This window comes from Podarcis cretensis, assembly GCF_951804945.1.
Source record: "Podarcis cretensis genome assembly, chromosome: 1".
In the NCBI taxonomy this organism is placed as follows: Eukaryota; Metazoa; Chordata; class Lepidosauria; order Squamata; family Lacertidae; genus Podarcis; species Podarcis cretensis.
Window position 1 is genome coordinate 16,184,131 of NC_137170.1, and position 22,599 is coordinate 16,206,729.

At 48.7% G+C, this 22,599-nt stretch overlaps 1 protein-coding gene across 4 annotated transcripts in view; it reads right to left on the reverse strand.

Annotated features, from left to right (window-relative positions):
- AMN (amnion associated transmembrane protein) overlaps positions 1-22,263 on the reverse strand; it is an 85,513-nt gene extending 63,250 nt beyond the window's left edge. Inside the window, exons 1-3 of one of the 4 annotated variants that reach the window (XM_079948111.1) lie at positions 22,195-22,263; positions 6,719-6,837; positions 6,574-6,618 (exon numbers count right to left, since the gene is read on the reverse strand). In XM_079948111.1, the coding sequence (XP_079804237.1) occupies positions 6,574-6,618; positions 6,719-6,837; positions 22,195-22,237 (207 nt within the window). In that variant the 5' untranslated portion in view covers positions 22,238-22,263. Of the gene's footprint in view, positions 1-6,573; positions 6,619-6,718; positions 6,838-20,171; positions 20,461-20,489; positions 20,640-22,194 lie in introns of those variants that run through there. The other 3 variants (XM_079948113.1, XM_079948112.1, XM_079948110.1) reach the window with 3 other exon arrangements.
- Positions 22,264-22,599: the final 336 nt, after the last annotated feature.

Genomic DNA, 22,599 nt, shown 5'->3' on the forward strand with positions numbered 1-22,599 from the left:
CGCGCATGCGCAGATGCTCAAAATGACATCACGCGATGAGCGGAAGCGGCAAAATGTGGCCCACAGACCCACCATCGCGTTTTACATTCCATTCAGGATGCGAACAGGGCTCCGGAATGGATCCCGTTTGCATCCCAAGGTACCACTGTATGCAAAAAATTAGGGAAGCGGTGATTTAGGTGTGACCCAGACTTCCAAGAAAGAGACTGAGCAGCCTGCCTCCCCAGAAAGAGAAATCATTTTCAACTTGCGCAAGGCTCTGCTGGAAGATGCAAAGAGGTATTTTGGAGCAGATTTGTGGCAGACACTAGGAAGGAGCTCATCATAGACCACACAACAGATCCTTAGAACTTCCAAACACATCGACAGCCAATCCTGTTGGATCAGACCGATGGCCCATCCAGTTCAGTCTCCTGTTCTCACAGCGACCAAGCAGACGCCAGTGGGTAACCCACAAGCAAATATTCAGAAGCAAGGCTGCTTCCAGCTACAGACGCCGGGCATAGCCATCAAGAAGAAGAGTTTGGATTTGATATCCCGCTTTATCACTATTCTAAGGAGTCTCAAAGCGGCTAACAATCTCCTTTCCCTTCCTCCCCCACAACAAACACTCTGTGAGGTGAGTGGGGTTGAGAGACTTCAGAGAAGTGTGACTGGCCCAAGGTCACCCAGCAGCCGCATGTGGAGGAGTGGGGACGCGAACCCGGTTCACCAGATTACGAGTCTACTGCTCTTAACCACTACACCACACTGGCTTCACAAGGCTTGTAGCCATCGATAGGCAAGCAAGTGCAGGGGAGACTGGCTGAGGGCAGGCGGAAGGGACATTATTCACTCCCCACCAACTGACCCTCATTGGCCCTCCATTTTCTTGTCAGTCCCCCCCCCCCCTCAGCAGAGCATTTCCAATCGGAATATATTTGTCACTACCACAACACCAATAGGACACGGCACACATACCCTCCACTGTCCTGAGAAATCCTCTTAAGCCTGATTTTATTTTATTTTATTCTTTGGTAGACTTACAATACTGTCAGACTTCAAGGGAATCCGTTCCTCCTCCCTCATGGCTGGATGCCAGAAATGGGGAAAACAAGACGTTCTTGCCAATGTATTTATTCAAGATTCACAGAGAGAAACAGAAAGGCATCCGATTGGATAATGGCGTTGGACCTACTGAACTCCTCCCGCCTCCCTTCCTAGCAACAACACTTTCCCCCCAGCCACCAGGGGCTATTTCTCTCTGAGTTCTTTGCTCTTGCACTTTCAATGCATGCCGGGTTCTGGGAGAAGGGGGATTGGGAATGCTTTCCAGTGACAACGTGTCAGCTGGCTGCTCTCTGTCTCTGTCTCCCCCAACTCTTCTGTTCACCTGTCTCTGGGCTGTGCCCTTCCTCTAACCACTGCTGTAAATCAAAATTGGAAGGTTCAAGAGGAGGGGGGCCCGGTCTCCACCATCCCTCCTCAGTCCAGTCCCCCTCAGACCAGTCTCTGACAAAGCCACACACCAATAAATAAATTTGAGAAAGGGGCAAGATTAGACGTGAATCCACAAAGCATTGATAATAATAATAATTAAGGCCCCTTGTGCTCTGCTCCATTCCCCCTTTCTTCCTGCCCAGGGCAGCCCTTTGCCGGCACCTCATAGCCGGCACCTCACTCAAGGCTGGGTCTCAGCAGGTACAGCATCTCCTCCTCCTTGCCTACTCTCCAGTAGCCGCTACGAGATGCCCAGACGAGGAGGCTGGGAGCAGCAGTTGTGGAGAGCCTTGCAGCTGCCACTAAGGACAAACATCCTACCCCTGAGCTCAGCAGCGGTAGCAGTGGCGGGGGAAACAGGATCAAATCAGAAGCTGGGATGGCTTTCATAATTTCCGGGACTGTCCTTGGAGAAATCAGGACACTTGGAGGGTACGCGATAGACCAGCTTCCACCGCCAACTGGGTCTCCCAGGGTGGAAAGGACGACAGCCTGGTGTAGCAGCTGACAAGACCCTGTCATATGTCCCCGCTCTTCTGCTCTTGCATTGGAGTTAGGACCTAGAGCTGGGCCGACGTCCAGGGCGGGTGGGAAGAATCCTGCGTGGGCAAGACAGCCCTTTCATTTTGTCCTGTGCCACTGCAGAATACAAACACTCCCGAATTCAGCTAGATAATGGCTGGTAAGTCAGTGGCTGAGAAAAAACCAAATCACCGTAGCAACCTCAGTTGCCATTTCCCAGAACAAGCGCTGTTGGAAGCAGAAGGGCGGGGAGAATTAAAAGGTGTATATTTTCACACAATCGTTGTTTACAGCAGCAACAAAGGGCTACTTGCTGCAAAGTAGTTTTGCTTCGTCTCTGTGTGCTCACTTGGCTATTTAAGTGCTCTGAGAACGGCCGAGCATGGGAGTCAAAAATGATATTCTTGGATGGGAAACGGCATCTCCCATCCTTGCGAGACGCTCTCTTGCTCGGGCGCCTGGATGAAGCAACAAAATACAGAAGAAAGGAGAAAACCACTCAGTCACGTAGCGATTCACAAATGTGGAATTGTTCCCTCCAGAACATGCCCGAAAACAGGCTCTGCTCAGTCAGTGGCGTCCAGGGTTGCCATATTTCAAACAGTGAAAATCTGGACAGAAAAGCTGATGAGTTTTTTTGGCCAAAGTTGTTGAGCTTTTTGGGCAAATGCTGTTTTTGAGCTATTTTTTATGGAAAAGCAGCACTGCCGACATGGGCTGCCATACGCCTGTATTTTCCTGGACATTGACGATTTCTGCCTGGACACTGCTGCCAACTGCAGTATTCCGGATATGACAACCCTAATTGCATGGTTGCAAATGGGCTCCTGCGGAGATAGCATAGACTGAAAAGAAAGACAAGGGAGGGCAGCTAAAATGTTATGGCTGATGGGTGGCCTTCTTTCTTTCTTGGCTGGACTGCTGACCAGCAGTCTGGGAAGTTTGTTGTTGTTTATCAGTGGGAGTTCATGGTTAGGCAATGGTCTCCTGGTAGCAGGGAGTCTCTCTTGTGTTTTGAACGAGAGGCCCATCAGAGCTTGGAAAGGGCCACGGCTTTCTCCAGCTAAGGTTTGAATGTTTGGCAGTTTAGGAGAAACAAAGGACTGTATCTCCTTGAATGAACCTGCCTGGGCTTTGAGATCTTCTGCAGAGGCCTTTCTCTCAGTTCCGCCACCTTCACCGACGAGTTTGGTGAGGACACCAGAAGGGGCCTTCTTGGTGGCTGCTCCTAGATTTTGGAACTCCCTTCCACAAGAGGGTAGACTCCCCCCCCCTCCCGCTTTCCTTTCACAGGCAGGCAAAATAGTAGGCCTTTGGCTATGAACTGGCTGTCGTAGCAGCAGGGTCTTCTGAGGGTGTGTGTGTGTGTGTGTGTGTGTGTGCATGCTTTTAAATAGTGAGTGTTTCCAGTGCAGATTCCAGCAGGGTTATTTATTTAATCGTGAGGTTTTCTATATTGTGGTTTGTTGTTGTATCTGTTTTATTTTATGCTTTGAGATGCCTTGCGTTCCGCACTGGCAGAATAGCAGGATATAAATTTTAAAAATACAAATATTCTATACACAAATACCTGGAGATGTTGGGGATCAAACTGAGACCTTTCACATGCAAAGCAGAAGTTCTATCACCGAGCCACAGCCTTTCCCAACTTTCCACATTTAAGTTATTATATATCTTTGTAAATGGCTCAACATTAAAGCACAGTGCAAACTGTGAGCCACAAAGCCTGGCATCAGAGACAAAGAGGTCCATTAGCAAACAAATTAATGTGAGTGTAGAAAGCTTCAAAGCCACTGCTTTAGTATTTAGCCTGCTTTCTTGTTACATTATAAAAACTGACATTCGTGCATGAATGCTATAAAAACATCACTCCCGGACCAGAATTAAATTTATTTGATGGCAGCTCCGTATAGTTAAAGCTATGGTTTTCCCAGTAGTGATGTATGGAAGTGGGAGCTGGACCTTAAAGAAGGCTGATCGCCAAAGAATGGATGCTTTTGAGAGTCCCATGGAGTGCAAGAAGATCAAACCTATCCATTCTGAAGGAAATCAGCCCTGAGTGCTCACTGGAAGGGCAGATCGTGAATCTGAGGCTCCAATACTTTGGCCACCTCATGAGAAGAAAAGACTCCCTGGAAAAGACCCTGATGTTGGGAAAGATGGAGGGCACAAGGAGAAGGGGACGACAGAGGACGAGATGGTTGGACAGTGTTCTCGAAGCTACTAACATGAGTTTGACCAAACTGCGGGAGGCAGTGGAAGACAGGAGTGCCTGGCGTGCTCTGGTCCATGGGGTCACGAAGAGTCGGACATGACTAAACGACTAAACAACAACAACCAGGTGGTTTTTAAAGGGTGAATGCAAATTACTTTTTAAAAATACCTTTCTTATAAAACTAGACATCAATGTCATCCAACAAATGGCTGTAAAGTTGATTTTGTTGTTGTTTCAATACCCCCAACATGGCAAAACGTGCAGCTAATACTGTTAGATAAAATGGCGTCCGGCACGTTTCCTTGCTGCGTCACTGGCTGTCCGTGCCGGTCAAAAACTTCTTCCAGCTCCCTTAGCTCTTTTAGCAGAGATCACACAGTGGGGAAAGCTGTTGCTTTGTGTGGGTAATAAATTGCACTGCAAAGCAGACTTTTTTCTTATCTTCAATAGTTTTTAATGAGTAGCATAACAACATAAATCAGCCAGGAGAATTTGCTGCCATCCCTCCGCTTTCCCGTCAAAAGCGAAAGAAAGAAAGACACACACACAGAGAAACACTCCCCTATGTGAACATAGCCATGCCTCAGAATGTGAGACGTCACTCAGAACTGCTTAACCCTGTAAGTTCTGATTCTCCTCACAAATACAACAAAATAAGAACCTACAGAAAAATGGACCCCTAGTCCTACTCCAACATAGTCAACAAGCTAGTTCATCTAACCCAGTGGTTCTCAAATTTTTTCAGTTCACCGTCCCCTTGGTTCCATAAGCTCATCCCCAGGGCTCCCCACCCTATAAAAAACATTATTCAGGATAGCGGCTTGCACAACCCACTATGGAAGATAATAACGCAATAAAATTCAGCAAAGAATGTTGCATGAAAAATATGTTTATGCGTTCTTAGTAACAAAAACATGAGGCTGAAGGAAATTTATAGCATAAAATATTTATATAGAACTACTTACCACACATGCACAAAACTCACTTCTCGCAGGTAACTAACCTATGAGAAAATTAGTAGCTATTGCCAATAATTGCTTCCCCCTGTGACTGGTGATGACCCAGAACGGTAAACAAGCAGCAAAACTTTAAATATGAAACAAGGAAGGTGTTTCGCTCTGAGCTCTAGCCTGGCCAATTGTAAATAAGATGTGAATGTGCTCCAAAGGCCCTCCCTCCAACACCCTCCTGAGACCCACTTCCCTCTTAGTGACCCCTGCTGCCCCCTAGGCTCCTAATGCACCCCTCCTTCAGATAATCCCTGCATCCCACTCTTTACCCTGTTTCTTAGTGTGTTTGAGATTTGATTTCATCCATCTGGCTCAACAAACAATGGAGTGCGCCTCTGGGGGTGAAGTCAAAACCTCGGTGTTAGCAGCACTGAAGTGACCTCCCTGGCAGTGTGCATGGAGGTCCTGGGCTGGCCAGTTGACAAGACATCCCCTCTTGGCCTCTCTGATGTGGTCCAAAGGAAAGTAGGGCTTAGGGCCCTTGTATTTACAGGACCACCTCTCATGGTCTGCCCCGCAGAGGACCTTAAGGTCCATGAATAATCATAGTTTAGAGGTCCCAGGCCCTAAGGAAGTTAGATTATCCTCCACCAGGGCCAGGGCCTTCTCAGTGATGGCTCCGACCTGGTGGAATGCTCTGTCCCACGAGACCAGGGCCCTGCAGGATTTAACTTCCTTCTGCAGGGCCTGTAAGACAGAGCTATTCCGCCTGGCTTTCAACTTGAACTTAGCCTGATCTTTTATTCCCCTTCTTTCCCTTCCCTTCCCTTCCCTTCCCCTCCCCTTTTTATAAAGATTACCCGCTCTGGGATCCCACAGCTATTTCTCCCCTAGTCTCCTCGCTGGCCCAAATAGGATTAATTTAGCCAGCTAGCCCTGGTGATCATCTAATGTATATTGGATGGATTTTCCCCCTAAATTGATTCTGAATTTATTGTTATTCACGTTTTATATTGTATTTTATGCTGTTTTTTGTTGCATCAATTAAGTGTTTTAAATTTATTGTTAGCCGCTCTGAGCCGGTTTTTGAACCGGGAAGGGTGGGGTATAAATAAATTATTATTATTATTATTATTATTATTATTATTATTATTTAGATTTGGCACCAGCTTGGCTGCAGCAGTTGCCAAAAGGAGGCATACAGTCAGCTACCCAAACGTCTTAGGGACTCCACTCTGCATTTGTGTAGGGTTTACGTCTTGGCCTTTTTTCTCCCAAAGATGTCCTGCAAGGCAGCGGAGTTTTGGACCAGGGTTTTCCTTCTCCTAGACGGGCTCCTTTCCCAGGTAGACAAGCCCCACCTGCCCTGCGTTCGATTCTACATGCCATGATTTCAGGTGCACTTACCATGTCTGTCAAGGAGTGGGATGACTGGACATAGACTGACACAACCTGGAAGAAACAGGGACATGGTTTCACCAACTGCCAGAAAAACTCGCCACAGTAAATTTTATGTGTGTGTGTGTGTTTTTAAAGAAACAAAATAAGGTACCTCACTGCTCCGAAAAAGGACGACATCGTTGCCGCACGGGGTTCGGCCCTTATCCCAGTTGGAAGCATTTTCAAAATTGGTGTCTGGAATCCATTGTTTGTACACTGCGCTTGAAGTCCCTGAGAATGACCAAAAAACCACAGAAGCTAATTGTTAAGTTGTGGGTGAACATATCAGATGACACAGCGATTCTTCAAACAGCTCTTGTTTATTCACAGGCCAGAACAGAACTGAACTGAAGGTTCAGCCAGCCTGCTTATATAGAGCTCCACTAGAATGCAACAGTAACCATTTTCTGTAACTATCCAATCACTGAACGTCACTTTCGATCCCTTATTTGCATATGTGGACCTGAACTATCTACAGTATCCCCCTGCTGGCCCAGGGTGAGAACTTCAGTACATAACACCAATAACAATAAGCTTTGACAGGACTGCTGTGCCTGTGTGGACAGAAGTGTTGCAGAAATGGCTTCTTGGTTAGGCAGACATGTTGCTGGCTGACAGCAATTCTCCAGGTCTTCAGGCCTGGGTCTCTCTCAGCCAGAGGCAGATCTACCATGAATCTAATGAAACTTCAGCTAATCCCAGAGAGGGTCCAGAAGCAACTTTACTCCACGTTGCTATTTTTAAAAAATGGATCTAAGAGACCCAATTGGAGTCACATTGATTTGAGTCAAATTGATTTTCTTTTGTATATTTTCTTGTGTATATTTCAACAACCCCAAAGTTTGAGAGTCGGTAAAGAAGGCTGATCACCAAAGAATTGATGCCTTTGAATTATGGTGCTGGAGGAGACTCTTGAGAGTCCCATGGACTGCAAGAAGATCAAACGTATCCATTCTTAAGGAAATCAGCCCTGAGTGCTCACTGGAAGGACAGATCCTGAAGCTGAGGCTCCAATACTTTGGCCACCTCATGAGAAGAGAAGACTCCCTGAAAAAGACCCTGATGCTGGGAAAGATGGAAGGCACAAGGAGAAGGGGACGACAGAGGATGAGATGGCTGGAGTGTTCTTGAAACTACGAGCATGAGTGTCAGGGGCTCAGGAGCAGAGGCACAGGGGAGAGAGGAAATGGAGAGCGAAGGGGAAGAATCTGAGGGCAGCGTAGGAGAGTATGAAAGTGGCCCGAGAGATTCCATGAGCTTCTCCAGCGAATCAGAAGATTCCCAGAGGGGGGCGCCGATGGCCAGGGCAAGGGGGGTCCCAGGGGGGACACACCAGAAGCAAGGGGCCAGCGGGGACTCCCAAAGCAGCAGTGGGAGATCAGGACCAGCTCCTCCACCAGTGCGTAGTGGGGGGGGGAAGAGTCCCATGTATCAGGGCCAGCTTCTCCTCCAGCAGGGAGAGAAGATGAATCAGGGCTGGCCACGCCTCCATCGCAGAGTGAGGGAACGGAGGGGAAGTCAGGTCCAGCTAGCCTCCCCGAAGGGGGAAGCAGTGACAGGAGCAATGTAACAGTCAGGAGAAAGGTTGCCGGCTGGACGTGCGCGCCAAGTTCGAATGTACAGGCGCGCGGGACAGCAGAAAACCCGGATTGGGAACCAGGTCCTAAAGCCCTCCGGAGGCAGGGGGAAGACTCAGGGGACTCAGGGTCAGAAGAGTCTAGAAAGGGCAACACCCCAGCGGACAGGCGGACCCAGGGGAGGAAAGAGCAAAGGAAGAGGTGGAGCAAGGCTAGAGTCTTAAACTGGTGTCTGGGGGGAGGAGATTCAGACGGAGCTTCAGCGGTCTAGAGTTTAAGACGTAGAGCTGCGCGCCGCGGCTTTGAAATCGAAACTGCACTTCAATAAAGACTTTTATATATAACAACGGACTGGCGTTGGTCCTTTGTGAGCTGGGACCTCGGGCAGCTCTGACAATGAGTTTAACCAAACTGCGGGAGGCAGTGGAAGACAGGAGTGCCTGGCGTGCTCTAGTCCATGGGGTCACGAAGAGTCAGACACGACTAAATGACTAAACAACAACAACAAAGCACAGATGTTGTAAAGGTGTGTTGATTTGTTGTGGAACAAGCCCACTGGAAAAGCTAACAGTGGTAGTGGGATAGGAGAAATGAAAATAATACCAATATATTTCACATCTGAAATGTGCCCCTTTGGTTTCAGATAGCACATGGGTAGACAAGTCTAAAAAGCCCAGGACACAAATTTTCAGGGCCCTCTAGCTACTACGGTGGCTCATTTACCAGAAAAAAACAAATTTAGTGTTAACTCTAGAAGTATATACTCGATTCTGATCAAAATAAGCCTCATATACACCAGGAAGCTTAGGTGAATTCCTAGCCCTGAGTGAAAATGCAGGGAATTGGAACCAGGAGCTATACTGTACCACAGAACTATGGCTGTTTGCCAGAGAGAGATTGCCCTGCTGTTCCCACAATGTTCTACTGTTCAGCTCACAAAAGACTAGAGCTGAGTCTGCAGGCGATTTCTAGGCAGAGAATGGCTTCATATATTTTGGCAAACTCCAGCAAGCACTACAGCACACAGATTGACAGGCAGTTCCTGCTTTCGCTGCAGCATCCAAAGCAGAAATGGCAGAGGGGTAACGGCAACAAGCTGTTAACTGCAGAAACAGGGGGTGCCTGGCAATTGCTCCCCGCCCCCGCCCCCGCCCCCGCCCAGCCCTCTTTCACACCTGAAGCCGTTCCCAATCTACTGAGAAGAGGGCAGCCAAGAAAGTGCTTTGTGCTCATCATGGCGAAGGATCGTCAACTGCCATTATTTAGAAATGTTGAAGAAAATCTACAAAGCAAAATGTGGCCACAGAAGAGCCACGCTTGAGGAAGCATCCTGAGTCCTGTTGCTTAAATCCTGTCAGGGAACTGCCATCGGAGCCAGAGGGAGAGGGAGGGTTCCAGAGGGATTACGGAGAGCGTCCCAGGAGGGAGAGAAGCAGCCCAGCTATTGGGGAGGGAAATCAGCGTAGCACCAGTGGAGAAGGGGGGCAGATGGGGGAATCGGCGAGGTGGCTCCATGACTCCTCGCCGGAGACCAGCGGGGAGAGCACGGGTCCTCTGCTGCCCACACCCTCCCTGCACAGAAGGCTTCCGCACAGGGAGAGTAGGCGGAGACTAGGCATCAAAGAGCTTCTTTGCTGGAAGAAGTTCAAGAAACGCCCACTGACGGATTCTGCCAGCGACTGAGACAGCCACGGGTGAGTGGCTGTCCGGACAGAATCGGGTTCACCCAGGTAACTCAGCCAGGTGTGGCGACGACTTACGCACGAGCAACCCCTAGAACCATTACAGCAATCCGTCAGTCCCTTACATTGCTTGTGCGCAGCCCCAGAGAGGCAGCACGATGAGCCGAACAAGGACAGCCGGAGAGACGGAGCAACCAGCTACAATGCAGAGTCTGGTAGAGAGGAACCGAGACTTGGAACAGCATGTAGCTGTCCTGACAGCACGGCTGGACGAAAGACGGGCTCAGGATGCACAGGTCAGACCCACTCCCATCGCAAGGACTGGTACACAAGTTTGGGGCTGGTACACAAGTTTGGTGGGAAACCCCAGGACTACAATGCTTTCCGAACGGAAGTACAGTAAGCTTTGGAACTGCAGAATGATGACTTTGCTGATGACGGGGAGAGGGTGGCTTACATAGTGGGGCATCTGCAGGATGGGGCGCACGAATGGATCAGGCCCCTAATGGCAACGCAAAATGATGCCTTGAAGGACCTTAAGAAATTCTTCCAGGCAATAGATGCGATGTACTCCAGCAAAGTGGAGCAAAGTGTGACTCGGCGGGAACTGATGGGGTGCAGGCAGGGGAGCCAGTCTGTCAGAGACTACTGGTCGCGTTTTGCGATGCTCATCCACCGGCTCGGGTGGGATCTGGACTCTGAACCGATACAAATGTTGTTTGAGGAGGGTCTGTCCCCAGCAGTGAAAGACGAGTTGTCCCACGCGCCCCGCCCACGGTCGATGGATGAGCTCACAAAGGCTGTGCTTGCTATTGGCGTACGCCAGGAAGCGCGGGCTCAGGAGAAGTGCAAAGGGAGAGGGGAACATTGCCATGACTACCGCATTCCTGAGATACCGAGACAGCCTTCCCAGGCGGCGGAGCCAATGGAAATTGATGGTGCGCTCGAGGTTTCAAACTCCAGTGAAGGTTGCAAAAGGGAGGGAAAGGAGTGGAAAACTACCAAGAAGTGTTTCCTCTGTCAACGCCCAGGACATTTTGCTAAGGTCTGCCCTCAAAGAAAAGCCTGGCAAGGGATGGTGGGGGCTGCTGGCTGTGAGGAGAAGGGGGAGGAAGGGCAGGCACAGGGAAACAACAACGCCTGGCTGCCAACCAGCAGGGGCAGCAGCCAGGCCAGCAACCAATAGAAGTGCCCCAGCCGGACCCTCCCAAGGCAGCTATAGCCATAGAAGTGGTGCTAGAACTCCCAAATGGGCACCCCATCAAAGTTAAGGGGCTGCTGGATTCGGGCAGCTCATGTAATTTCTTCAGCAGGGACTTCGCTCTGGAGCACCAACTCCACCTGCTGCCCCTAGATTTTCCCTTGCAAGTGGCCACCATCGATGGCAGGGAACTTCTGGGGGGGAAGTGACACACCAGACCCCGCCAATGCGAATGAGGGTGTCCAGGCACATGGAGACCATTGCCTTTCACGTGGCCACACTGGCAGGACCCCCAATAATACTGGGGATGAGCTGGCTGGCACTGCATGATCCAGTAGTGTCATGGCATCAGCGGTCAGTCACCTTTGGGTCAGCTTACTGCTTAGAACACTGTCTGGGAGGGGAGAACCCAAGAATGACGGTGGCCAGGGTGGCTGGGCTGGCCGTGGAACAAAGAGGGGAGGTCCCACCACAATATGCTGACCTGAAAGAAGTCTTCAGCGAGAAGGAGGCAGATAGACTACCCCCCCACAGGCCCTTTGATTGCCAAATCAACTTACTCCCAGGGGCTCAGCTGCTGGTGGGTAAGCTGTATGCCATGTCCCACGGGAGATGCAGGAGTTGCGGCAATTTATTGACAAGAACCTGAAGCAGGGGTTCATAAGGGAATCAAAGGCTGTCGGGGGCAGTCCGGTGTTCTTTGTGGACAAAAAAGAGACTAATCAGCCCAGACTTGTAGTGGATTACTGGGCGTTAAATCTGGTGTCAGAACTCGTGACCTTCCCAATGCCCAGGATTGACGACATTTTAACACGGGTGAGGCAGGGGAAATTTTTTACCAAGCTGGACCTCAGGGGAGCGTACAATTTGATTAGGATAAGGGAGGGGGAACGAATGGAAAACTACCATGTTCACCCCCCTAGGAGCTTTTGAGTACTTAGTCATGCCATTTGGATTACAATCGGGCTCCGCCTGCTTTCAAGCTTTCATGCACCACGTGTTGGGATCCCTGTTGTACAAGAATTGCGTAGCCTTTTTGGATGACGTCTTAATCTATTTGGACAATGAGAAGCAACACGTCAGAGACGTCAGGGAAGTACTACAGAGACTGCAGAAGCACCAGTTGTGGGTCAAGCTGGAAAAATGCCAATTTCACGCCAGAGAGGTCGAGTTTCTGGGGTACAAGTTGTCAGACAAGGGCCTAGCTATGGACCCAAGCAAGGTGAAGGCAGTGCTGGAATGGAAGGCCCCCAAAACCCGGAAGGATGTGCAGAGGTTCTTAGGATTCAGCAACTTCTACAGGAAGTTCATAAAGAACTTCGCTCACTTGACAGCACCCATCACAGATTGTCTCAGTAGCAAAAAGAAGTTCGCGTGGACAGAAAGTGCCCAGCAATCCTTTGAAAGACTGAAGAAGGCGTTTGCTTCGGAGGAGCAGCTCCTGCACGTTGATCTGGAGAAGCCCATGAGACTGGAGACGGACGCGTCTGACCGAGCCGTCGGAGCGGTCCTTTTGCAGCCAGGGGCCAAGCAGAGCTGGAGGCCGTGTGCCTTTTTCTCAAGGAAGCTGAGCAAGTCAGAGCAAAACTATACCGTGTATGACCGCGAACTGCTTGCGATCTATGCGACTTTTCGGCAATGGAGACATCTGTTGATAGGGGCGCGGCACAAGATCCAGGTTTGTACTGACCACAAGAACTTGGAATACTGGCGGACCGCGTGAGTACTCAACCAGAGACAGATTCGATGGGCTCAGGAGTTCTCCAAGTTTTCCTTCGAGATACGATATGTGCCGGGAGAGGAAAATGTAAGAGCAGATGCTCTCTCCAGGAAGCCGGAGTACATGGAAGGAGAGGGACTGCCGGAGATCCGACACATGTTTCCTGAGGACCGATGGGTGTGTGGGGGAGTGTTGGTTGGGAAACGAGAACTGGCCGGGCTTACTAGAGACGATGCGTTCGCTCAAGCGAAAATCAGGGAACTCCGGGATGGAAGGGAAGACCATGGAGGGTTTGAGGAAAAAGAAGGGCTACTGTACTATAAGGGGGACTGTATGTACCAGGGGAGACCTTGAGGGGGAAGGTACTCAAACAACTCCACGACAACCCAACAGCTGGGCACTTTGGACAGCACAAGACCATGCTGCTCGTCACCCGGCAGTTCTGGTGGCCAAAGGTGAGGGAAGACGTACGGGAATATGTACGGGGGTGCAACCGATGCCAGAGGGCAAAGGGGGAGAGGGCTGCCCCCGCAGGATTATTGGAACCCTTACCTACACCGGGTAGACCCTGAGAGGTGGTGTCCATTGATTTTATGACGGATTTGCCCAAGTCAAGGGGGAAGACAGCAGCCATGGTAGTGGTCGATCTACTGACCAAAATGTGCCAGGTTGTTTGTGGATCACATCTTCAGGCTGCATGGGGCTCCCTCGAGGGTCATCTCGGATCGCGGGAAACAATTTACTTCCTGGTTCTGGAGGAAGCTCATGAGCTTGCTACAGGTCGAGGTGGGCTTCTCAACAGCGAGGCACCCGGAGACCAACGGACAAGCAGAAAGAGCAAACAGTATACTCCAGCAATACCTACACTGCTACGTCAGCAAGAGACAGAACGATTGGGTAGAGAAACTAGCGTTGGCTGAATTTGCGTACAATAACGCTGAACATGTGTCCACGGGAATGAGCCCGTTCATGGCCAATTATGGGTGTCACCCCAGGGCCTTCCCGGGGAGGGGGGAGGAAGGATGGAGTGTACCCGCAGCAGAGCAGTTTGTAGAAGAAATGGAGGCCTTGCACCAGCAACTCAAGATGAACTTGGAGCGGGCCAAGGAGATTTACAAGAGGCAGGCGGACAAGCACCGTCGGGAGGGGGAGGCCATACGGGTGGGGGACCGGGTGTGGTTGTCAACCCAAGGGTTACCCCTAAAGAGAGGGTGCAAAAAGTTGCAGCCGAGGCGGCTGGGGCCTTTTTAGGTAACACAGCAGGTGAACCCCGTGGCATTCAAGCTCAAGTTGCCTGAAAGCATGAAGATACATCCAGTGTTCCACCGGTCCCTACTTTCACCATACAGGGAGGGGCGGGAATTTCCGGGGTGGGAGGGAGGAGTTACCACCCACCTGTGGGTAGAGGAGAGGGAACACCGCAACCAAGCCATGGAAATACTCAATTCAAGGTGGCGAGGTCACCAGGTGGAGTACTTGGTAGCTTGGGAGGGAGAACCCAGGTCAGAAAACACGTGGGTCCCCGCTGAGTCGATCAATGACGGCTATCTGGTGGGAGAATTCCACAGCTTGTTCCCGGATAAACCAAAACCACTAGCGAGATTCTGGGAGGAAGAATTTGGAACAACAGACAATGAAGAGGACTTTGTGGGTTTTCCTGCCTCCGAAGAGGAGGGAGGGGAGGTGTCAGAGGGAGAAGAATCATACTGGGAGGTCCACCCTGCGGGAAGAGATCGGAGCGGGTGGGAAGCTGGTTTTGAATCCTCAGAGGATGGTGACAGCTCCTTCAGGGGATTCCCCGCATCGTCGGCCGAGGAAGGAGACGAGGTTGAATCGGAAAATCGCGCCGGGGGGAGGGGGTCCTGGGGGGGAGGTGGATGTCAGAGAACTGCCATCAGAGCCAGAGGGAGAGGGAGGGCTCCAGAGGGACTACGGAGAGCGTCCCAGGAGGGAGAGAAGCAGCCCAGCTATTGGGGAGGGAAATCAGTGTAGCACCAGTGGAGAAGGGGGGCAGATGGGGGAATCGGCGAGGCGGTCCCATGACTCCTCACCGGGGACCAGCGGGGAGAGTAAGGGTCCTCCGCTGCCCACACCCTCCCTGCGCAGAAGGCTTCCGCGCAGGGAGAGTAGGCGAAGACTAGGCATCAAAGAGCTTCTTTGCTGGAAGAAGTTCAAGAAACGCCCACTGACGGATTCTGCCAGCGACTGAGACAGCCACGGGTGAGTGGCTGTCCGGACAGAATCGGGTTCACCCAGGTAACTCAGCCAGGTGTGGTGACGACTTACGCACGAGCAACCCCTAGAACCATTACAAATCCCAAACCAAAAAAGGATGTTTACAGTAATCACTGTCAGAAGGGCAGTTGGTGCAGCATCTTTGAGGGTGAGGGAGTTGCTGAACAGGCAAAATCCAGCATATTTGGGCAAGATGTCCGTCTCTGCTGGATTTACCTCCCCCTGAAGCAGTGTGTGTATGTGTGCACACATAATAATAATAATAATAATAATAATAATACATTTTATTTATATCCCGCCCTCCCCAGCCGAAGCCGGGCTCAGGGCGGCTAACAATAATCAAATAACCAAACAATCAAATAATCACACATTCTAAAAATATTTCATTATAAAAATTAATTAAAAATAATAATAATAACATGACAGATAACAAATGCTGGCAGGACTTCTGCCCCTTCCAGATTTTAGGCATGTTCTCTGCGAGTCTAGGGTGGACAAACAAAACCCAAAAATCACACCTGTAGCTTAAGTACAGCCACATACAGCCTTCTCTTTTAGACTGTGGTATTGACATGCATTTCGATCAGTTTCCCAGCAACAACGCTGAGTGCTCCTGATTGGAGCACCACGAGCTTTACTCTAAACCTCCAAGGGTATTTTGCTTCTTCACAGAGAGCTTGCTATGTCTTATTAGGAGGCCTAAGTCATCTCCATGGCCTGAGAATCTTCTTTGCCTTCCCACTTGCATTGGTGAGTGACGCTAAGGGCCAGTAGGGTGAATTTTGCAAACGATGTGATCTTTCTTTTTTTGTCTGTGTGGCTGATGCTCAAATAATGTGTGGCTTGCTTTGAGGAGCATCTTAAAAAGCAGAGACATCACCTTGCCAACAAAGGTCCGTATAGTTAAAACTAGGGTTTTCCCAGTAGTGATGTATGGAAGTGAGAGCTGGACCATAAAGAAGGCTGATCAACAAAGAATTGATGCTTTTGAATTATGGTGCTGGAGGAGACTCTTGAGAGTCCCATGGACTGCAAAAAGATCAAACCTCTCCATTCTTAAGGAAATCAGCCCTGAGTGCTCACTGGAAGGACAGATCCTGAAGCTGAGGCTCCAATACTTTGGCCACCTGATGAGAAGAGAAAACTCCTTGGAAAAGACCCTGATGTTGGGAAAGATGGAGGGCGCAAGGAGAAGGGGATGACAGAGGATGAGATGGTTGGATAGTGTTCTCGAAGCTAATAACATGAGTTTGACCAAGCTGCGGGAGGCAGCGGAAGACAGGAGTGCCTGGCATTCTCTGGTCCATGGGGTCACGAAGAGTCGGACACGACTAAACAACAACAATTAAGCTCCTTGCTCTGGTGGAACTTCCTCCTGCCCCCTGCAACCTGCAGCTTCAAAAACTCCCTTCTGATCCCTGTGTTTGCTTCTGCCCAACCTGCCCTCATTGGACACGACGATAAACATGGCGAGCCAGAGACATCCACTCCATGCCTTTCCCCACCAGCAACCCCTCAAAACAAACCCAATATATATATTACTGCTTGCAGTGATGGCTGGCGCCCATGGGGAGTGGTTGAACAGAAGGTAGGGAGCCTAGACAGTAGGTGGCGTGAGAGCCAATGATACACAGAGGCAGTGTGGTGTGATGTCTAGAGTGGTGGGCTATGGGCCAGTCTCCTTGGGCCAGCCATCATCTCTCAGCCTAACCTACCTCACAGGGTTGTTGTGTGATTGAAATGGGGAGGAGGAGGACCGTGTTACACCTTGACCTTCTTGGGAGAAAAGGTGGTATATAAATGTAATAAATAACATGAGAATTGGCCTTTTCTGTGGTGCCCGCCCCCCCGGTGGGACACTCGCCCCAGGGAGACTCGCCTGGCTCCTTCAGTACATATATCTAGGTGCCAGGCAAAAGCATTCCTCTTCTCCCAGGCCTTGGGATTTAACTTCCTTCCGCAGGGCCTGTAAGACAGAGCTATTCCGCCTGGCTTTCAATTTGAACTTAGCCTGATCTTTTATTCCCCTTCCTTCTCTCCCCCTCCCCTTTTTATGAAGATTACCCACTCTGGGATCCCACAGCTAATTCTCCCCTGGTCTCCTCATTGGCCCAAATAGGACTAATTTAGCCAGCTAGCCCTGGTGATCATCTAATGTTTATTGGATGGATTCCCCCCTCCAATTGATTTTTGAATTCTGAATTTATTGTTATTCACGTTTTATACTGTATTTTTTGCTGTTTTTTGTTGTCTCAATTAAGTGTTTTAAATTTGCTGTTAGCTACCCTGAGCCTGGTTTTCTGAATCGGGAAGGGCGGGGTATAAATAAAAATTTATTATTATATTATTATTGCATTAATTAAACAATCTATGGCCTTTTAAGTTGGGTGGTGGTGGCATAGTTTTGCTTGTTATGGTGTTATGTATTTTTCTGGCTTTATACTGTAAACCGTGCTGTGGAAATGTGGAGAACTGAATTTAAGATTGGGAAAATGAGCAACTGAGAGAAAATGAAACTGACCAATTCGCCCATCCCTAGTAATACTCATAGTAATACTTGTGATTAAACAAAAATGGGGCGAGCTCCTCTTAAAACTAAATTACTAGATATAATGTTAAAGGTGTTACACATTTCAAGACGTCTAAAGTTTTTCTTCTTCTAAATGGTCTCCTCCAAGGGGGTTCCCCCCTCCAACGGCTGTTATTTTAGAAGGTGAAACCTGGGGACATGAATGTCACGTCAAGTTTCACACTTACTTTTTAAATTTTCTTTTTGAGTCTATAAAAGTAAGTCTAAGTACTGAATTTCTCTTAAGTCATGGGGGTGAGGGGGAGCAAAACCACATGGTACAACCATGATCAGATCTCCTGATATGTTGCTTTAAAAACAACCAAAACTGTAATGTGTTCTTTAAATTACAGTTGCCTCAATAGTTTCACTTCCATTTAAGTAGTGGCGTTGGAGGAGAGGCTGCTTAAATCTTCTGCACACCAGTCTCCTCATCTAAATCAACTGCCCACAAACAGGGACCCATATTTAGCCCAGACACGGATTCAAAGCCCACTTTTGAATTTTTCACCATATTTTTATATGGTGGTGGTCTTACTGCTGGAGACCACTATAGGTCACCATTGGGCCCTGACCCATTCATTTGAAAGCTATAAGCCCCATAAGCTTTGATTCACCACAAAAGGTGGAGGGGGAAGATAGCCTACACAGTATTTGTATTTTCCCAGGTGCAGAGCCATTAGGAGTGGTCATTTATACCTTGAGTCCCATAAGGGGGGAAGGTGAGATATAAATATGATAATAATAATAATAATAATAATAATAATAATAATAATAATGCATCCATCATCAATACCTTCTAGCATGCCCATGCAGTCATATGTTTGTCTTAAGTACAGTGGTGCCCCGCAAGACGAACACCTCGGAAGACGAAAAACTCGCTAGACGAAGGAGTTTTTCGTTTTCTTAGCCGCTTCGCAAGACGCATCTCCCTATGGGCTTGCTTCGCAAAACGAAGCTTGCCCCGCAAGCTCCAGGGATAGCGGGGAAGCACAGCGCGTCTTCCCCTCTCTCCCCGGACCCCTTTTGAACCAAGGGGTGGCAACGGGGAGAAGCGATTCTCCCCGCTGCCCCTTCCCTTGCTTTAAAACAGGTCCGGGGACAGGTCCGCCGCGCGCCTTCCCCTCTGTCCCCGGAGATTGCGGGGCAGGCAACGGGGAGAAGCAATCTTCTCCCCGCCGCCCCTTGCTTTAAACAGGTCCGGGGACAGAGGGGAAGGCGCGCGGCGCTTCCCCTCTGTCCCCGGACGGTCTCCATAGGAACGCATTGATTGATTTTCAATGCATTCCTATGGGAAACCATGCTTCGCAAGACGAAAAACTCGCAAGAAGAAAAAACTTGCGGAACGAATTAATTTCATCTTGCGAGGCACCACTGTATGAAAGGAGGAGGGGTGAAGCATGTTAAAACACCTTATCAGGGTTCCCATTCTATGGAGGACCTGTACCCACATGTACCAATAAACACTTAGGCCAGCTTTCATACATGCCGAATCATGTACAACTTCCAGGAGGCCTCTCCAGGGCCTGGGGGCATGGCCGGCAGTGGCAATATCCCACTAGGGCATGTTGAATTTTTCAACTACCCAAAATGAGGGGTGCTAAGGAGAAGGGGACGACAGAGGACGAGATGGTTGGACAGTGTTCTCGAAGCTACCAGCATGAGTTTGACCAAACTGCGGGAGGCAGTGGAAGACAGGAGTGCCTGGTGTGCTCTGGTCCATGGGGTCACGAAGAGTCGGACATGACTAAACGACTGAAGAAGAAGAAGAAGAAGAAGTTGTAGCCTGACTTGGTAATTCCAATGCTATTTTTATTAAATTAATATGATTTAGTTTTGCTTGGTGAGTAAAATGCGTGTAAAATGGCTCAGAAACCATGAAAAATGATTGCAGAGTACTTGCAGTTATATTATATATTCATTTTGCTTGTTTATTTGTTTACCGTCACCTGGCATTTTCAGAAGGTAACATTAAAATTCTTTGGCTTTCCGAAAGCAGTTTATGTGCTTCTTACTCAACGAGATGTTGTGCAATCACAAAAATAAGAGCAGATTTGAATTCTTCACACCCCAAAACATATTTTTAGAACCGCCCCATTAAGAAAATAGCAAAAAAATTAAGTATCACCCCCCTAAAATAGTACACCTTAATATCCCACTCACCAAACTCAGGAGGGCATGTGTGCTTGTCTGAACTGCCCACGTCTGCCTGTTCCCTCGACCATCCCAAGTTTGGGAAAGTCTGCTTTACCAGTTTCTCTGCCAAGGCCAGTTTCTCTTGCAGGCGTGTGTGTATCTTTGGGGGTGGGGGGGTGCCTTTTTAGAGGGAGCAAGTGTTGCCTGCCCATCTCCAGATATACTTCTCAGTCCCTCGCAAGTTGTAGGCCATGCCTGGTGGTTGCTAAGCAACCATCACTTATTTTCTGTTCCCATCCTCCCTTCCTCAGAACTAGCAAAGAAGCCAGCTTGGGGGGCAGAAGCTGGAGGTGGCTGGGTAGGGGCAAATGGCCGTATGTAGGGAACAGACACGTGGCAAAGGAACGCACAAACAGAGAGTCTGTTCCTCGCATCCCCTATATACCTGCCTCTCTCCAGAAATCGCTTATTAACAGCCAAGAAGCTCTAGCCAGAAACAAGCAAAACAAAACACAGGCGGGGGACGACTCCAATTCCTTTGAATAATCCTTCTCTCGCCCCAACCTTGCTCTGAGCCTAAAATGAGCAAATGACTTCCAAGCCCTGCTTGAAGCTGAACAGAGAAGCCCCCCCCCCAGCCCCCCCCAGGCACTTAAGCGCCTTTGGTCCATTGATTGTGAGTTAGTTAGCAAGCGTTGTGAGTGGCCAAGTCACACCAAGCTGAAGGCTGCTGGCTGAATAAGGGGGCGGCAGCACGGCTCACGATAATAAAGCCTTTTTCTGAAGAAATGGTGCCCTGTGGGCCAACGATGGTGCAAGTTTAATTAGTTGGATTCCAAGCTCCGAGGCTCTAGGAAGGTTACTGGGTTTGTTTTAGATGCGTCCAATATGAAAGATCTGACTGGAGCGAACATTCTATAAAAGCTTAGAACAATTTATTATCCTGCTTCTTCTATTTCATTCCTCACCTGTCCGAAGCAAGGAAGCAACAGAAATTGTGGGCTTTTTGGCTAATGAGGCAGCCGTGAGTAAGAAGGGATGTCTTTATGGTTCACAATCAGCTCGAGATTAAGAGAACAGCGTAGATTCCAAACAATGGTCGTTCCATACTCTCAGGGCCTTTGATATTTATTTGATGAGCATATTTGTTGGAGGCAGGGAAGGACAAAATCTGTCACTTTTGGTTTCTCTCAGATTGCTACATTTCCACATCAGTTTGTGAGTGTGTTGTTGTTTTTTTGGTTGTTGTTTTTTTAAGTCCTAATGATGCTTTGGAATTATGGTGCTGGAGGAGACTCTCGAGAGTCCCATGGTCCACGAGAAGATCAAACCTCTCCATTCTGAAGGAAATCAGCCCCGAGTGCTCACTGGAAGGACAGATCCTGAAGCTGAGGCTCCAAGACTTTGGCCACCTCATGAGAAGAGAAGACTCCCTGGAAAAGACCCTGATGTTGGGAAAGATTGAGGGCACACAAGGAGAAGGGGACGACAGAGGACGAGATGGTTGGACAGTGTTCTTGAAGCGACAAACATGAGTTTGGCCAAACTGCGGGAGGCAGTGGAAGACAGGAGTGCCTGGCGTGCTCTGGTCCAGGGGGTCACAAAAAGTCAGACACGACTAAACGACTGACCAACAACAGTGTAAACTCATCAGCGTTTTAGGGCATCATAAGCAATCTCTTCTATGCAATTTCCCCTAACAGAGTGCATTTTTGTAGTGCTATGCTCAAAAATATGTGAATTATATGAATATATGCACATTTCCCCCCTAGCAGACACATGTTTGCATTAGAGATCTGCAAAACAGAATTTGAGAACTCTGAATTTCAAATGATAGCCGTGTTACAGTTTGTGTATTGTTTTGGAAAATAGTCTGGGGAGGGGGAAGCAATTTTCACAAGGAAAATAATGCTCAAAGAAATATTCTAAAAACCTCTTCCCCAGGAGCTAGATTTTAATCAAGTTTTCTGTTTACATTATTATTTGTACTAGTATTTACTACTGCTGCTGATTTTGCATGGACTGCTGCTGTCCAGTTTTGATTCCAGTTTTCCATTTCTATAAATATTCTGTCTTCTGCTTTACTCAGTTCCCGCAGTAAGGAATTGTGGTCTTTGAATGCTAAATAGCCATGCATATTCAACAGAAGTCATTTTACAGTGCATCGCTTTAGGCCTTACATGGGGTGGGGGTGGGGTGTCGGGAATTCAGGGGTAGAAGACAGAACAAAAAACTCAGAAAATAGCCAACTTTCATAATTGCACTGCTCTGGATATGTAGATTGCCACTCCAATGCTATCTCTTTGTCCATCTGGAAATTATTTTTTCCCCCTGCTTGAAATTTAAATAACTCACAAAACTACCAGATTCATAGTTCCATTGCTCATCACAAAAGTTGGGTGTGTGGGTGGACTGGTTTCTCCCTCATCCTTCAGTCTTAGGTGCTTCTCTCGCCATCTATTACTTACCAAGGAGATGTAAGAAAATGTAGAAGAAAAGCAGACGCTTCATTCTGCAGCCTGTGGTTTGCACTTTATCTCCTCTTGGACTCCCAGTGAACTTTGGAGCGTTCCAGCGTCACGTGACACCTGGGAACTTGAAGGGGACTTTGTGAGACTGAAGAGGCTCCTGTCTCAGGGAGCTGAGAGGAAGACACAGAGTTTTCTCTTTGCGTCAGAATAGGCTGCGTATGAATAGTACGATCAGGGTCATGGTTTCCTTGCACCAAAAGAGTGGCATCCAAAACACAATTCAGAAAATCAGAGAAAGATGGAAAGGAATTGCTGAAACAATTAATGGAAGGGGAATACAAAGAGGGAGGTGAGAGGAGGTCAATGATAGAAGGGAATGAAAGATAGAATATGGAAAAGGTA